Below are 18,694 nucleotides of genomic sequence, written 5' to 3' on the forward strand. Positions count from 1 at the left end.
TCTCTCTCTCTCTCTCTCTCTCTCTCTCTCTCTCTCTCTCTCTCTCTCTCTCTCTCTCTCTGCTTGCATTTTATATTCTTCTTTACTGAAGTGGAGACTCCTTAGAAACTCTCTCTCTCTCTCTCTCTCTCTCTCTCTCTCTCTCTCTCTCTCTCTGTTTGCATTTTATATTTTTTTCTTTAAGTGCAGACTCCTTAGAAAATGTTTCTCTCTCTCTCTTTCTCTTTCTTGCATTTTATATTCTTCTTTCTCTCTCTCTAGAAACTGTTTTCTCTCTCTCTCTCTCTCTCTCTCTCTCTCTCTCTCTCTCTGTTTGCATTTTATATTTTCTTTCTTGAAGTGCTCTAGAAACTCTCTCTCTCTCTCTCTCTCTCTCTCTCTCTGTTTGCATTTTATATTTTTCTTTAAGTGCAGACTCCCTAGAAACTGTTTCTCTCTCTCTCTTTCTCTTTGCTTGCATTTTATATTCTTCTTTACTTAAGTGCAGACTCCTTAGAAACTGTTTCTCTCTCTCTCTCTCTCTCTCTCTCTCTCTCTCTCTCTCTCTCTCTCTCTCTCTCTCTCTCTCTCTGTTTGCATTTTATATTTTTCTTTACTTGAAGTGCAAACTCCTTAGAAACTGTTCTCTCTCTCTCTCTCTCTCTCTCTCTCTCTCTCTCTCTCTCTCTCTCTGTTTGCTTTCTCTTTTATTTTATTTTCTTTTTTAAGTGCAGACTCCTCAGAAACTGTTTTCTCTCTCTCTCTCTCTCTCTCTCTCTCTCTCTCTCTCTCTCTCTCTCTCTCTCTCTCTCTCTCTCTCTCTCTCTGCTTGCATTTTATATGCTTATTTAAATGCAGAATCATAAGGAAAAATTATCTACGGTTAGATGAGTCTGGTGACTCCAGTGATATTTTGAAAGACCTACGGTGGTACGAGAAAGCTTTAAAAGTTTCCTTGACCTTATGCATACAAATCTACTGAGAGTGACCTAAATCCGGTTTGATCTACATAACAGCGTGGCCATACCGTCAAAAATTAGTATAATACAAGGGTTGATCGAGAAGACGAAGTCTAAGGCCCTGGGATGTTAATTTCCCGAGGCTCGGAGCAAGGTATCTTCGTTCTCCCTGCGTGTAGAAGGGCAAGTGGTAAAGCAGGCTTATCCCGAGCTAGATAAAGGCAATTCTAAACCTGGCGTTTATTACCCGTAGATTATCTTTGTTTTACACACACACACACAAATGAATACATACCCATTGCGTTTCATTAAGCATTATAAAACATTTACTTGATCAGAACGAATAATAGCGTTACTAATAAAGCCAGTAACACCTCAACTTATCAGACTTCTGGTCTTATCGGCAACGTTCTTGTGTGTTGAGCGTAAAATACAGGTAACTTTAGGCTAGAAACAACGTGGAGTTACTGTCTCATGTGGTATATCTTGAAAATATTCAAGTGTACCCTATGCTATGGTATCTTCATATCAGACTTTTGTACTTAGAAGGGCAGACCCCTTAAGCATTCGATGAGTCGAGGTGCTGTAGTTATTATTAGATTATTATTTATTATTTAAAAACAAAACATTTTAAAGAAGTACAAATAAATATACAAGAAAAAGAAAATAAGAACTAAAATGTATAAACTTACTTAGGTACGAATGAGTTAACGTTAAGTAATTTATAAGATTTTTACGATGAATTAAACGGCATGAAAATACAAGGCAGTCATTTTATTTTCATCTGAGAGATTTCTTCTCTTTATATTGATGTTCCAAAAAGAGAAACCATTAACATTATAATAACTCTTATATATGGTAATGAAATTTTTAGTGACTCCGCCGGAAACAAACTGAAAACGATTGAGTTCTCCGTCAGTGACACTTACAATGGGGTCTTCGTTATCGACGGCATTTGTTAGTTTTATCCTCTGCTGATGTTAGAATGAATGGATGATGAAACAATACCCCAATCGTTTTGAGTCTAAATTTTATCGGCGTTTTGTGGTTGGTACCTTTTTCATGTTCGAGCGTGAACGGCTGGCCAGTCTTTTTTAACAACATAAATGCAGACCCATTGTAAAGTAAATTTCACTATTCATTTAGAACAAACCAGCAGGTTACTCGTTAATAGGCAGAACAATGATATGGGAATGGAAGTCTACAGAAAGCCAACATTTACTGGTTCAGGGGTGAATTTTCTTAGCGCTTGCTTGGAGTATTTTAACCTTAACGCGGTTTACACTATTTTTCCAGGGACTTTAGACGAACTGTAAATGAGATTTTTTATTTACCGGTCAAGAGGTTATTTAAAGAACTTGTATACCCAACCTTCCAACATGGTGGGGCTCAAGAAGATGAAATTCTACGTCGGGTTTCTTATGAAAGATATATTCCGTCTGTTAACAAACATGCTCCACAAACCACTCCGTTCATTGACTTTTCTGTAGCAACTACAAAACTAGACATTTTTTCAGTTATTAAGATAAATGACCACCTAATGAAACGGGAATCACAAATAAATATGACTGCCCATAGTTCCGTCTAGTTGGCTTCTCCATGAAAATTGTATTCCAGATTCCAGATTCACAGATTAGTAGAACTGGAAGACCGTTGCAAAGACTTCTGTGCTCAGCCATAAAGACCATTGCCTTGAGGATTGCGATAGTAATGTGGCTTTTTAATATTCCAAAAGTCCATTTAGAGGTAACTTTAACGGGAAATAGAATTAGGCCTAGTCGAGTAAATTTATATTAGCAAGTCAGAACCAGGTTTCATTTTTCTTTGTTCTTATTATTCTTATTCTGTTTATTAATGTAATCGCTTAGATAAAGCTTTCATATTTTTTACTGACTGTAAATTTCGTTGATAATAAGATTTATGTATGAAAATCGTGGCAATACTTATGTAACTGGTAGCTTACGAATTTATGGTTACATTATTTTAATAAGAACATATTTTTACCAACGTGCGTTGGATATCATATGCAGCCTAAGTATCATTATGTAGACAGTAAACGAGTGTATAAAATTTATACAAACATTTTTGTACATAGAATTACTCACGATATCTGACACAAAAACTAGAACATTTTAAAATAAGAGGGCAATATCAAGTTTATAACTCCCTATCTTTAAGAAGCGCTCCTATAGCGTCCTCGGGGGTAGTTATTATCCTTTTTTTAAAACATTATGTTATATATATATATATATATATATATATATATATATATATATATATATATATATATATATATATATATATATATTATGTATGTATGTATATACGCACACATACATAGATACGGAGATAAAGTTCATTGTTCACTTTTTACCAGACATTAGATGGAGAAGTCAAAAGGGGATTATAGCTATTACATTTTCATATATATGCATATACTATATATATATATTGTTATGAACCACTTTTGGTTCAGCAGGTTCTTTTACAAAAATATCGGAACTGGAATGACTGGCAGAAATTGAGGCAGACAAAGGAGGAAGGAGCTGAACGAAACAAAATAAATTACCTTACACTAATTTATTATACTAAGATATATACATATATACAAGTGAGTCTAGGTTTAGCATACATAATAAAATATATTAACGGCAGCAGTCAAAATTAATAAACAAGTCTTAGGGACCACACAAATGGCTAAACAATCACAATCAAAATGATGATGAAAAAGCATCCCAAAATAAAGTTACTTGAGCCATACACTGCTCTACACCATTAATAATAATAATGCAATAAAAAACATTACAGAGCCATACACTGCTCGACACCATTAATAATAATAATGTAATGAAAATCATTACCCGAGCCATACACTGCTCGACACCATGAATAATAACAATGCAATGAAAATCATCACCAGAGCCATACACTGCTCGACACCATTAATACCAAAAATGTAATGAAAATTATTAGAAAATAACATGTTACTAAAACAGGCATTACTAATAAAGATACATAGCATAAACAATCATAATAAATAAATGACAATGCAACAATACAAAATCACTCAGGGTAATAATAATCACAATATCAATCTCCGTGGAGATAATACGACAGACCCAGCTGTCAAGAAGGATGAATGTGATCAGACGAACTCCTGTGAAGACACCAAAGCAGCCACCAACTGCTCAACTGGAACACAGTCATCAACACAGATGAATTACAGGAGAAACGTCGAAACAGCACGTCTGCTGTTATACAGGAAGATCCACGGAAGGAATATGATTTAGCTGTCCCACCATCCTTCAGCTGATGAGGCCAACAGGTAAGGAATACCTGCTGCTCCAACAAAGACTCCATGTTGCTAAAGCTGCCGGGAACCTGACTCGCTGCTATGCTAAACCCGACTGCCACTGTCAGAGAACGCGACAGACGTTTTCCTTCAAAAAGTAAGGAGGCAACAACCCACCAAGGGAACAATCGGCAAACGATTGTCCCATCAGAATACTAAACCTCACAATATATATATATATATATATATATATATATATATATATATATATATATATATATATATATATATATATATATATATATATATATATATATATATATATATATATATATATATACATAAATTTATGGATGTATGTCCGTATGCATGTGTACGCATATGGCTTGGGCTAGGTAAGGGCATAGTTTTCCAGTTGAAAATAGTAGCTTCCCATCACATATGAAATGTTCTGAATGCTAAGGATTTAAGCAATACAGAAACGTTAAACGTATTAATATTCCAGAAACGTTAAACGTATTAATATTCCGTGGGAGTAATTATCCACAGAGAATGTATCGTACGTCCTGTGAGGGTTTAGAAATTGGAACTGATGTATTTTCGCTTTTAATGCCATAAATGATTATGGAGGAAATGAGGAATAGTTCGTAATCCATGTGAGTAAAAGTTAAAGCGAGGTGAACGATTTCTTGCGCAGAAAACGGGGGAAATCTAGGCTTCTATCTAATAAAAACAGAAGTCATTACGCTCCATTTCTCAGACCTTTAATGGCCGCACAATTACATTCTCTACAGATGATTTATGCCGAGGTAATATTCACTCACTTTATTTCCCGTGTCGCTTGGTTCCCTCGCTTTCAAGCTTTTTTTTTTTTTTTTTTAGTTTTTATTGGAAAGCAATTTGGACGGGCAACCTAATGGGGAAAACATTTTTGAATACACATGGGATTGATGGGAGAAACCGTCCCTAAATGTTACTAATAATCTATTCCTTATTCTTAGTTCCTCATTGGATGGGTCGATATCGTACTCGGCTAGCACTCTCCTAGGCCCGCGTTCGATTCTCCGGCCGGCCAGTGAAGAATTAGAGGAATTTATTTCTGGTGATAGAAATTCATTTCTCGATGTAATGTGGTTCGGATTCCACAATAAGCTGTAGGTCCCGTTGCTAGGTAACCAGTTGGTTCTTAGCCACGTAAAATAAGTCTAATCCTTCGGGCCAGCCCTAGGAGAGCTGTTAATCAGCTCAGTGGTCTGGTTAAACTAAGGTTTACTTAACTTATTCCTTATTCTCAATTAATAAGTGTAAAAGTCAGGTCTCTCCTTCTTATGCTGTTGCTCTTGGAAACAACTTAATATGGAAGAGTTCTTACAAATCTTATCTTTTATCTGTAAAACGGGAAAGTGTGAGATGAAGTTGTAATCTCCTTCATCAGCATACTTAACTTGGATTTAAGTTAATCAATAGGTTGCTGAGTAACCGGATCCCTTTCTTTTGCGTAGAAACAAAACCGTTGAGTCATATGCGGATCTGTCAGAGTTTCGAGTCTCTTAGTTTCTATCACGGTTTGACACTGGATTATGTGCAAGTTACCTTAAATATCCCGTTATGAGGATGTCAGCGATTTCCGTGACCTGTCTTCATAAAGCCCACAGCAAGTGTAGGGTAAGACCTTTTTCTTCAGCGGAGGTCCATTTTTCATAACCACAGTATAAATCACTAGAAAATACATCTTAACGGCAAGAGAAAATAGAGTCAGTACTTCCACTAGCACGGAGCTTCTTGTTTTTGTTATCACAGTATAATGGATTGAACGTTACATTTGGCCAGTAACTGATCTTGACAAATAATCAGTGAAACTTTGTTGAGTTTGTAAGTCTTGGCAAATAGAGATATAGACTCACTGAATCAAAATAAGCAGACCGGATCAACTTTGAAACCCAACAGAACGGTATTCCACCTTTGAACAACTTTCTTCGAGGACATCACAGTAGCCAGAGGAGTTTTAATAATGTTTCGCGCAAACAGACATACTAGAAAGCAAACCCGAGGTAGAAGCAACTTTGGGGAGTTGTAAGCCTCGGTCGAAGAAATCTGATGACACGATAAGAAATCAGATTTACCAGTATGAGGCCATCGTCCAAAGGACTCTGTTACCACGGATGTCGAGAGCCAGTGGGAAGGAAAGTACTGTCGGAAATTTTATCAATATGAGCCAGAAACTAAATATGCTGTGGACGAGCGGTATACCCAATATATGACGTTCAGCAAGGATGTATATTCTCTCTCTCTCTCTCTCTCTCTCTCTCTCTCTCTCTCTCTCTCTCTCTCTCTCTCTCTCTCTCTCGTTTCTGTCAGAACTCCTGACATGAATTATAGCTTAATTACGTAACTCTCTTATTCTTCATATTATTTTAAAAGGTTTATCCACTTTTTAACTAGGAGTGCTGCGTTTACAGAAAACAAAGCACCGGCTACTTACTTGAGTTTTATTATAAAAGCAAAAAAAAAAATGCCCTCGGGTCTGTACAGTTAAGTCAGAAGCCATATAATCAAATGGCAGTAGTTAAGAGAGATACCACCTAGGCTTAAGACCCTCCATTATGTAGAACAGCATCGTTAATTTACTGGTAATACATTCTTGGGTGCAACTTTGGTCCTTTAATTAAACCAGGAGATAGTTGCAGATATTACCGCTGATTAGCGACCGGGGATGGAAAGAAGAGGTGGTTGTTGGTGAGGGAGGTGTGTGCGTATGTGTGTGTGTGTGTGTGTCGGTGTCTGTTTGTGTATGAGAAGATGGAGAGAGAGAGAGAGAGAGAGAGCGAGCGAAAGTGGGGTGGATATGAGAGCGAAAGAGAGAGAGAGCGGAAAAGTGGGGGTGGAGAGAGAGGGGAGAGAGAGAGAGAGAGAGCGAGCGAAAGTGGGGTGGATATGAGAGCGAAAGAGAGAGAGAGCGGAAAAGTGGGGGTGGAGAGAGAGAGAGAGAGAGAGAGAGAGAGAGAGAGTGGATATAGGGTGGAGATGAGGGAGAGAGAGAGGAAGGAAAGTTGGGGTGGATGGATAGAGAAAGAGAGAGACTGAGTGGGGTTGGATATAGAGAGAGAGACTGACTTACGGATGGTTGTGTTTGATTAAAGTCACTTTCTTGGATGGCACATGCGTCAACTTGCTACATTGTCTCTCTCTCTCTCTCTCTCTCTCTCTCTCTCTCTCTCTCTCTCTCTCTCTCTCTCTCTCTTGTTGTGGTAGTATCGTCAGTATCGCATACATCGTTTTCACGTACGTTTATAATTTCCTATTACTACCATTTTCCATTTATTTTCAACTCTTTCTTTTTCTATATACACCATCCTCTCTCTCTCTCTCTCTCTCTCACACACACACACACACACACACACACTCTCCCTATCCTCCTCTCTCTCTCTCTCTCTCTCTCTCTCTCTCTCTCTCTCTCTCTCTCTCTCTCTCTCTTTTCTCACATATCCACCCCACTTTCCTTCTCTCTCTCTCTCTCTCTCTCTCTCTCTCTCTCTCTCTCTCATATCCACCCCCACTTTCCCGCTCTCTCTCTCTCTCTCTCTCTCTCTCTCTCTCTCTCTCTCTCTCTCTCTCTCTCTCTCTCTCTCTCTTATACCAGTGGGAAGGTGAGCATTGATTTTGGCTCGCATCCCATCCGTGTCAGCGAAGCCATGTGACCAAATGTTTTCCATTTTTAATGTAAGCTGCTGCTCCTGCTGCCTCTTCTTCTTCTCCCGTTCCATCGTCGTGTTGTTCGTCTTAAAGGAAGTATGGATTTGGAAGTCGGAAAGTAGGGTAGGTTTTACAGTGATCGTGACCTATTTTCCTTGAGTAAAAAAAAAAAAAAAAAAAAAAACTATGCTGATTGTTATTCATGGTTCGTTCTTGGGCTTTTCGTCATGGAAGAGGTGTTATGTGTACACGGAAGATGATTTGGAAGCATGTTTCAGTGCGAGGGGACTTTCATTCATTTTTTCGGGCAGCTTTTCAAAGGCTTTTTTGCGTGTGAAAAAGATGAAGTTTATTGAAGTGGGTTCTGAAGTGTTTTCTATCATCAAAGAGACGTTACATGTTTACGCAAGAGGTTTCTGAAGCATTTTTGATTGGGATGTTTCATGTTTTTGTAAATTAGATTTTCAAGATCATGATTTGCGGTTTTTTGCATGATGAAAGTCAATTTCCTCGGCAGCCTGCGATGACCTGAAGTTTTCATTTTCTTTTTTCTCATTTCTATGACATTTTTATTCGTTGATTGGATGGCGGCGGCGCGTTTATTTTCGTATTCATCCTTCCATTACGTGTTTGCCAAAATTTCCCTTTTGGTTATTGTACCTCCTAATTGAGATCAATTGGACCGATAAGCGGTTTTATAATTTTTTTGACTTTCAAGTTTACAAGTTTTGTCATCGGACCATAATCCTCATGACCTTGTTTTCGCGATTTGACTGAAATATATTTGGTCATTTTGAAAAACATATATTTTAAATAGAATTGATGGGATGCGTTGAGAAAACAGTTCCAATCCCAGAGGCTTTTATGTATGCAAATCCTCATAAATCGTGATCAAATTTTTATTAATGTCTCGCATTTTTATTATTCATATTAACTGATGATTTAAAAAAAATACACTTTATTTGAGCATCCTTAATTGCATTTGTCGTCACACATATATATATATATATATATATATATATATATATATATATATATATATATATATATATATATATATATATATATATATATATATATATATATATACACACATGCATGTATATATACACTATATATATATATATATATATATATATATATATATATATATATATATATATATATATATATATATATTATATATATAATGGGTGTGTGTGTTTCAATATATTGATTGTATGGCATGGACTTTATTTGGCCCTTAATATGACCAACTTTTGACATAAGATATAGAATGCTCTCTTATAAATTCATTAGGTATCATATATATATATATATATATATATATATATATATATATATATATATATATATATATATATATATATATATATATATATATATATATATATATAATGGTGTGTGTCAATATATGATTGTATGGCATGGATTTTATTTGACCCCTTAATATGACCAACCTTTGGCATAAGATATAGAATGCTTTCTTATAAATTCACCGGTATCAGAATTTCTCAACGGTACGTCTAGAAATGAAAAGAGGTCCATAAGGATCATGGCCGCTTGCCAGAGTTTTCTAACCGAATAGATTATTAGAGAGAGAAATTCTGACATTTTCACACATTTCCTCCCCATTCCCGTTCACTTGCTGTTCCCAGCGTGGAACGTGACAAGCGAGAACTGAACTTTGGTGTTGCAACTTCCCCTGCCCTGCCATCTGAGACCTGTCTCCTCATGCACCCTCTTCCTCCACCATCTTTCCCCTCCCACCTGTGTATTCTTTCCCCTCCCCCTCTCTTCCTCCCTCTCCGAGTATGACGTAACCCATCCTTACCACATACCGTTGAGGGTGGCTATGCGGCGCTTACAGGCCGTAAAGAACGTCGAAGACAATGTACTTCTGGGAGGAGGAGGAGGTCGTTAAAGTCACTCGAGAGCAACCTGTGAAACCAGCCGAGGCGTCTTGTTTAGTCCCGGGATGGAAATGAGGCAGACTAGCGAAGCTTCATAACGCGGTTATTCTCACCTGCAGGCAGAGGTTGTGTTTGATCAGCCGATTGATGGATAGACAGTTGGAAATCCAGCTGACAGACAGACGCAGGAAATTTTTTAAAGGACAGGCTCAGGGCTGGTGTAGTTACTGAATAGGTAAAGAAAGCTGACGAGCAGCAGAGCGATTGTTGAGCAGACTGAGCTTTGTGCAAATTGAAGGTCAGGCATAGGGTCGTTGACTAGACAAATATAGGGTGCACAGATCGTAAGTACTCTAAGTAGCAGCTGGAGAACAGAGAGATAAGATTGCAGGAGTCTCAATATAGGTTTTAGTTTTTGAAAATTGCTTTTTGTTAACTGATCGACAGCCTGATTGTTCTATGTATTCTCGTTCGTCTGTTACTAAAGGGATACATTTTCAGATACAAGAGAAATGAAACGGTTTATATCCTTGGCTGTGACCCTCCTGTTTTACTGAGCATAATTCTTATATATGGATCGGAGATTATCATTAATATGAAAACGGCGGGTTTTTTTTGACAAAACATTGATAGAGATGAAGGAGCTTTGGATGCTCTATTGTTCTTATTTCTCAATCTTTCTGTATTTTTTTAATTGGTTCTACCTCTTTTATGCTTAATTTTGATTTAGTGAATTATTCTATTGACGTCATTTTTATTCTGTTAATGAAGCGGTCATTTATCACGTGTATTGCGTTTGTATTTTTATCGCTCAAGTTCTAAATGATTTCTTGCATATTCATTTATGATTGGTAAATTCAGTACTCCCTCCTTCAGGTTTCATGTTTTTGTATCTGCTCCCTCTCTCTTTGTCTCTGTTGTTCTTAGATCCATTTTGCGTCTTCTTATTTTTTTATATTTCTTTTGGCTTTTCATTTCCTCTGTTCCCTTACATTATACTTTCGCTGTTTTTTTCATTGGGTATGTAAGCATTATTTAAGCATTTAATTTGTTCCTTTAATTTCCAGTTTTTTTCTTTTTTCTTTTTCATTCAGAAGCAGCTGTAGACTATCCCTTGCAACACAGGTTTCGCTTATGTGATAGGTGCTAGTAAATCTTGATAAATATAACAGGTATATAATGGTTGACGGTCAAATTATGTCTTGAGTACTTGCGAAAGTTGCGTAGTATAAACAAATATGTGTTATGTAAAATTTATATTTTCTAGAAGCGTGGTACTTAGTAATGTAGGTTACTTATATATGTAGGATTAATAGAAAATTTGTTGGCTAAGTCCTATTTTGAGAAGTTGATTCTTGGGTAATCAAGCAGGAAGAGTATTGACTTCCAGTTTCTGATGTCAGAGTATAGAATTAAATTACTTATAGCTTATAAATGTTTGTTTTCTTGCCTTTAATACGGCTTAGTTCAATTCATTAACGTTCTCTTCAGAGGTTTGCTCTTATGAGTTGTTGATGGGCGAACGTCCTTATTTCCACTTACAAAGAAGAGTTTTCCAATTTCGGCCAGAAGACAAATATCTCCACCCCGAGGGAGTTTTCAGATTTACAGAGGAGTGTTTGTTATTCTCTTTTGTCACCTCCCAGGTACGTCAGGTTTTTCCTCCGGTGACAATAACACTTTTAAGCCTAAAACAAAATGAGATTGAACGGGGCCAACCGGAAGGCGTTTGGTGAATCAGAAGCCTTAGGAATCTTTATATAATGTAGAGAAAGGCAAAATGAAAAGCTGAGATGTAAAGGAAGAAAATGAAAGAATCTATGGACGCAATGACAGTGCTGAGAAGGAGCGCGCGTGTGAGAAAATGTAGGAAGAAGAGCAGGAGCTTTTATCAAGCAATGTAGCCAGGTTGGGTCGTCCCTTTTAAAAAGTTTAGGGAGGTTATTTCACGGTCGGAATACCAACGCGGGAGGAGAGGGCGAAGGGAGATGATGGGGCATCTGGGATAGGAAAAGTGATGGATGGATGCTCATTCGGCCCTTGGATTTATAATGAGTTTGGGAGCATGTGTATATGTATATGTATATGTATATATATGTATATATATATATATATATATATATATATATATATAGATAGATAGATAGATAGATAGATAGATAGATAGATAGATAGATAGATAGATAGATAGATAGATATAGATATGAATACATATACAGGGCTATCAAACAAGATAGAATTTGATTTCGACTACTCTGTACATATTCCCGTCAAGTTCAGATTCTGAATTTAGATTCAAAAACAACCCTCGAGTGCAAGTTATTCGAAAGGTAAATAGAATTCAGTATAAATATGTATACGTTGATTAATAATTATTATTATTCTTTAGATGATGAACCCTATCCATATATAACAAGCCCATAGGGGCCATTGACTTGAAATTATAGCTCCCAAAGAGTATGGTGTTCATTGGAAAGAAAACAGAAAGAATAGATTATTTATCATAAAAGATAAAATAAATTAACACATTAATGAATAAATTGATAGAAATGTAATTAATTATAAAATACAAGGAGAATTGTTTTAGGGTAGTATTGCACTGCATCTTCGCTTAGCTTTTGAGGTTCCAGTTACACAACATCCTCAGGAAGACTGTTCCACAGTCCAACGGTGTGAGAAATAAAGGACCTCTGGAACTGAGAAATTCGACAGCGAGGCACAATTGCTGCATATTGGTGCTGCTGTTCAGCAAATGTGGCTGCTCTTGGAAGGAAAATAAAACCAGGGATCAATTGTGGATGTGAAATGTCTCTGTTAAAATGCATCTTATGAAAAAGTGACACACAAGAGACTATCCGTCGATGGTCCAAGTCACAACTGCTAATGTCAGTCACCACGAACCACTCTGTCTAAAAGAGATAAATCTCTGGCAAAGGCAGATATCCATACCAGAGAACAGTAATCTAGTAAAGGCAGGATAAGTGACCTAAAAAAAGCTTGCAGTTATTTTATAACTGTTATAAATATATGAGGCCTTACGTATTATACCAAACTTCCATGCGGAATTTGCTGACACCTGGCACTTTCATTAGATGTTTCTCAAAAGGAAGATGCGAGTCAAAAGTTACACCAAGTATAGTCAAAGCTTCAGACTCATTTAGCAGTCCCATCCACCTGAAGGGGAGGATGGGTGGAAAATCAGTAAGAAATCTGCTAATCAACAGCGTTTTCGTTTTACTGGAGTTCAGTCTCATACCCCACCGACTAATTGGCTCCATCTCACTATTGAGACTAAGGACTTTGCTACACCCATGTGTTGTGTCATCGGCTTACTGAAAATTCTTATCTTCCTGGCCAACAACCATATCACTTGCATACACTAAAAATGACAGTGGACCAAGAGCACTAACCTGTAGAACTCCAGACACTCCAGGCTTGGTTTTCTAAAGATTCTCTCAGCGGCAAGGTGCTGCTGCCTACCTGTAAGGAAATCTTGAAATAATCCTAAAACATTTCCCCCACTCCAAGATTCCGAAGTTTATATAAATGCCTTATGATTTACTAAATCAAAAACAGCACTAAAATCTATATGAATTACTACACTCAAAACTCTTATCAAGGTTCTCAGGCATGTCAAATCTAAAAGAGCAGCGCAGGTACTTAACTTCTTTCTATATGCATGTTGACTATCAGACAACAGTCCTTTGGATTCCACGTGCTTGTAAAGTGGCTTAGAAATAAGTTTCCCTGCAAATTTGGAGAGCACAGGGAGAATAGAAATTGGACTGTAGTTACTGCCGTCTGCAGGCATTGTATCATAAAGCTTATGCTCATCCGCAAAGATACTACGTCAGCATAAAGATGTATAGAATCTACTAATGTTGGGAGACAACACAGTAGAAACGTTTTTATAAAACAAAGGGAAGAACCATCCGGATCTTGTCCACCCCAGCCATCAAGATTTTCAGGAGTTTTCTTAACATCCTTAGAGCTAAATGCAAATTCTGGAATAATAGGTTCAGGATGTTCTCTCTCTCTCTCTCTCTCTATAGATATCTTGTCAGTGATATGTTTTGTCCTTTGTTCAGGGGAGACAGAAAAATAAAAATAAAAAATTTTAGTTAAAGCTTTTATTTACTCAGATTTTTCCAGAGAGGTTTTGTAGTCACCAAGCGTAGTTGATTAAATGAAATTAGGTTAAGTAATTGCTTTGTTTCCTAATAAAATAATCGACAAAAATAAGAATGATAAGCGTCGATATGTTGTAATTTATCTGTATATTATTATTATTATTATTATTATTATTATTATTATTATTATTATTATTATTATTATTATTATTTCAATCATTTTGTAAATCTGTGCAATGTTAAATATTTAGGTATACTCTTCGGTAATGTCTTGGATTTATGATTACGAAACAATAAGAGAAAAATACAATCTTTGTTCCCTAATAATCGTCCTTTGGAAGGATTGTCTTCATTTGGGAAGTGCAATTAACTCAGAGACGAGAATAATTTAAATCTTAATTGAATATCTGAAGCCAATCATAGTTTCAGAACTCTCTTTTTTTTTTTAGAAAGAAAATTGGAAATTCATAAGGGCAGATGCATTCAGGTATAAGGATGGTTTGACAGAGATGTCGGTCATTTGGTAATTATGGTAATTATATGTATGTGTGTATATGTATATATATACGTATATATATATGTCTATGTATGTACAATATATATATATATATATATATATATATATATATATATATATATATATATATATATATATATATTATATTTATTTATATATTCAAAGAAAAAACCTTTATTTCTTACTTCATTTTATTTGATTTAACTCGCAAAGTTTTTCGTGATTTGTGAAGCAAAACTTGATGAGTTAAAACGTCAGAACGTTTCTCGACCTGGAATACTTTTACGACCCATCTTTATCAGCAATCAAAGGGTCTTTTGTGAGCGATAGAAACAAGGGATCAGCCATTGTGCTGGATCACATTGCCCTGGAGACCAAACACATACACCAAAGCCTTACTTAGCCAGAATGATATACACAAACGTTCAGACCCCGAGGACTATCTCCACCAAAGCAACCAGGCAGTGGCTGCCGTTTGCTAAGCAGATAGACGTTTGGGCTTCCCTCTAGGTACAGTTCACAGGGACGATAAGGTCATATTTTCCCAGTGAACCTATCGTGCCGTGGGCTGGGCTGGTACTCGGGACCAACCCTTGTGAAATCCAGGCGAAACCAACCAATCCCTTTACTTTGATTCCTGATGAATGTACAGTTCTTTTACAGAAACAACTGAAGAGAAACTACTGATGAATATTTTTAAGTTATTAGTATTTGATAATAAAGAACTTCACTGATTGAAGATATATATTTCATGTCCAATGATTTTCCGCGCAATTTTGAGGAGCGAAGCTCAGTAGAAAAACTGCACCAAATTAATCTAAAAAGAAATCTTTTAAAATCAGTCAAACTGAGCTAGTGTATCAAAAAATCCATATTACAGACCGCCTTTGTACCAGAATCAAGTGCCAGTGAATTTTAAGAGAAATGTCTACCCAAATTCGTTTATGTGTCATTTAAATAGGAGTTTGCAATATATAAATTAAGGATAACTATTTAGATAAAATCTCAAATGTTTCAGCTTCAAAGCAAAAATTTTTCCTCCCCAGTTCTTTCTGGATGTCATGGAGTGACGATGCACCACGCTAAATAAAAGCAATTTTTATCAGGACTCTCTCTCTCTCTCTCTGCGCCTGCGTAGTTATTGGCTTTCTTTCTCACTATTAAACTCACCTGTCATTCATTTTGTAATTAGCGATGTTATGCTAATCCCTTCACGTGAGAAAGATTTATCAATTTTACCGTAAAATAAAGCATAGAAAAGTTGATGGAGCGTTAGAGTGGCTTCCAGTGATGGTCCCCATGAATGGGTTCCATTTTCAAAGTGATAATGTGGAACTGAGAGCTAAGAATATCCCTTTTCAGATTTCCTACCTCCCACCCCCACCCCTCACTCCGACTCCTGCCTCCCCCAGAGCACGCCCTACATTCGGCTATTAGCGAAATCACTGGAAAAATGTGAAGCTAAAATGTTCGTTGATTATTTTTTTTTATCACAGCGTTGCCTTGCTACATCATTAATGAGGTTTCTTTTTTTGTGACTGGGTTATTGTGGATCTTATTGTCTTTTATTCATGCTTTTGGGCACGAGTGGCTTTTTCCACGGGCATGCGCTCAAGCACACGCACACGCACACTTACATACATATATAACATATCCGTAGGGACTCACGGGTCATGAAATCATAAATTCATGTGTGTTTTGAATATTCACAGTGACCTCAACTTCTCGATTTCTTCACACTTTGTGGATACACTTGTCACTAAAAGCCTAGGGCCAGAGAAATCATGTTGCCCATTGCAAATACATATATTTATGGTTAAAAAGTGACCAGTAGATTATACATTATGTATATGTATATATAATATATATATATATATATATATATATATATATATATATATATATATATATATATATATATATATATATAATTCATATATGCACACCTTTCTGTCGATTTGCCAAGATAGAATTGTTTTATTATTTTGATCACTTTTCTCTGGCCTTGCTGCCATCCAAAACTGAAAGTCTTGTTAGTTCCACGTGCTTGGAGAAAATATCTTTGACCGAATTTCTAGCCTCGGATTGCAGGAATTCGTTACGTTATTGGTTTATTTTCTTTCGTGTGACTGTATTCTTAAAATGCGAAAGTTTTGTATTCAAAGTTTAGTTGTGTACTGCAGAGCTCTCAGTTACAGAAAGTCTACACGATATTTCTTGCTTCCCCTTATTCTGTAACAAAATAACTGCTTTGCTAGTAGAAAATAAAGTATCCGAGATAAATCTAACGTAGCAGAACACGGTCCTTATGATAGTTTCCTCAAGGGTAAGTATAATTGACTAGTGAGACGTACCAAGCGATTCAACAAAATAAGGTGAAAGTGAGTGTCATTGCAATGCCACGACCAGAAAAGATGACTGGAGTATTTGAATACTGCAAAAACTAGGATGGCGCTTGGTCATGGCTACTTTCGGAAACTCATTGGTACTCTGTCAGGTTCATGTGACATTGGGTAATGATCATACATCTTTTGCATTTATAATCTGAAAGAATGTGAGTCCAAGAGCAGCAGTGATTATAAGGTAACCAGAAGCGTATGACAGGGCACCAGAGCGCTCTGGTGTGGACAAAAGTTAAGTATAATTTCGTTTAACCAGACCACTGAACTGATTAACAGCTCTCCTAGGGCTGACCCGAAGGATTAGACTTACTTTACGTGCCTAAGAACCAATTGGGTGTTGGCAGCACTACATACACAACACTTACCAACTTTTGAGAGGGGGACAAAGAGCTTTGCCTCATAAGTGATGTGACTCACGTAACTTTCTTGTACAAGATCTTTGTGATGCAACAACTTATTAAACGATTTTCTGGATCTAAACTTCTGGTACTGTTGCTCTTCCATGTATTGTTATTTCATCTCGTATTTACTACGAAAAGTCACTGCATGACTGTACCTATTTGAATTTAATTGTGTTTAGTTTACAACATTTATTATGTATGTTATTGTTATTGTTAACATCTAGTCATCTTTTGCGTTCATATATTGTGCAGCTGTACAAAATGTGTCTGACATATCCCGGAAATTGAATTACACTTTAGGTCAAATGTGTTTCCCAATACTGAGTTGCTTTCCTCGAACACTAACGTCCTTTTTGGCCCCTGAAAATTGCTGTATTGTCGGAACCAGGATTTCCAGTGTTGTAATATATTTTTCTTATTTTTTCCAGAACTTGAAAAACCAAATCATGACGACCAATTTGTGGGTTGAACAGGTAAGTGCTGAAGTTCTAATTCGATCTTTCATTTAAACTTTTCGGTATGCTGGAATACAATTTGAATTTGGTGTGTGTGTATATATATATATATATATATATATATATATATATATATATATATATATATATATATATATATATATATATATATATATATATATATATATATATATAGTGTGTGTGTCTGTATATATATAAAGACGGGAAAGTGATTGGTTTGATGTAAAACTGGGTGTTACGGGTGGTGTAATGAAAGAAGCCATTAAAAATATAAACAAGTAAAAAATGCGCCGAAGTTTCTTCCGCTCAGTCGAATTTTCTGTACAGCGTATAATGCTGTATGTAACTCTCAGCCGCGGCCCATGAAACTTTCAGCTACGGTCCCTTAGTGGCCTGTGTTGTTGGCACCTATAGCGGTGCCAGACGCACGATCATAGTTAACTTTAACCTTAAATAAAATAAAAACTACTGGGGCTAGATGGCTGCAATTTGTTATGTTTGATGATTTTAGGATGGATGATCAGCATACCAATTTGCAGCCCTCTAGCTTTAGTAGTTTTTAAGATCTGAGGGCGGACAGAAAATATGCGGACGGGCAGACAAGTAGTCATCTCGATAGCTTTCTTTTACAGAAAGCTAAAACTGCAGTAGCAATCTTGCGGGGAAATGAGAAATTATTGAAAACGATATTGCGTTTGTTGGTGATAGTAAAGAGGCAGCGCAATTGTTTTGAAGATCGCAATATTTTAAGTGAATGTTTGGAATGAAAGAATATATATATATATATATATATATATATATATATATATATATATATATATATATATATATATATATATATATATATATATATTTATATATACATTTATATATACATGCATACATACATACAAATATTATTTCCGAGGTAGAGCGAATTGGGTATTAAACGA

General features: G+C 36.3%; 1 protein-coding gene across 3 annotated transcripts in view; it reads left to right on the forward strand.

Moving 5' to 3' along the window:
- Nucleotides 1-18,694, forward strand: part of LOC136838622 (acetylcholine receptor subunit alpha-like) — a 1,263,360-nt gene that overhangs the window by 1,116,977 nt on the left and 127,689 nt on the right. For all 3 annotated transcript variants that reach the window (XM_067103898.1, XM_067103900.1, XM_067103899.1), the window contains one exon: nucleotides 17,715-17,759. In XM_067103898.1, the coding sequence (XP_066959999.1) occupies nucleotides 17,715-17,759 (45 nt within the window). The remainder of the gene's footprint in view (nucleotides 1-17,714; nucleotides 17,760-18,694) is intronic.

The sequence above is a fragment of the Macrobrachium rosenbergii genome, chromosome 5, assembly GCF_040412425.1.
Source record: "Macrobrachium rosenbergii isolate ZJJX-2024 chromosome 5, ASM4041242v1, whole genome shotgun sequence".
Classification (NCBI taxonomy): Eukaryota; Metazoa; Arthropoda; class Malacostraca; order Decapoda; family Palaemonidae; genus Macrobrachium; species Macrobrachium rosenbergii.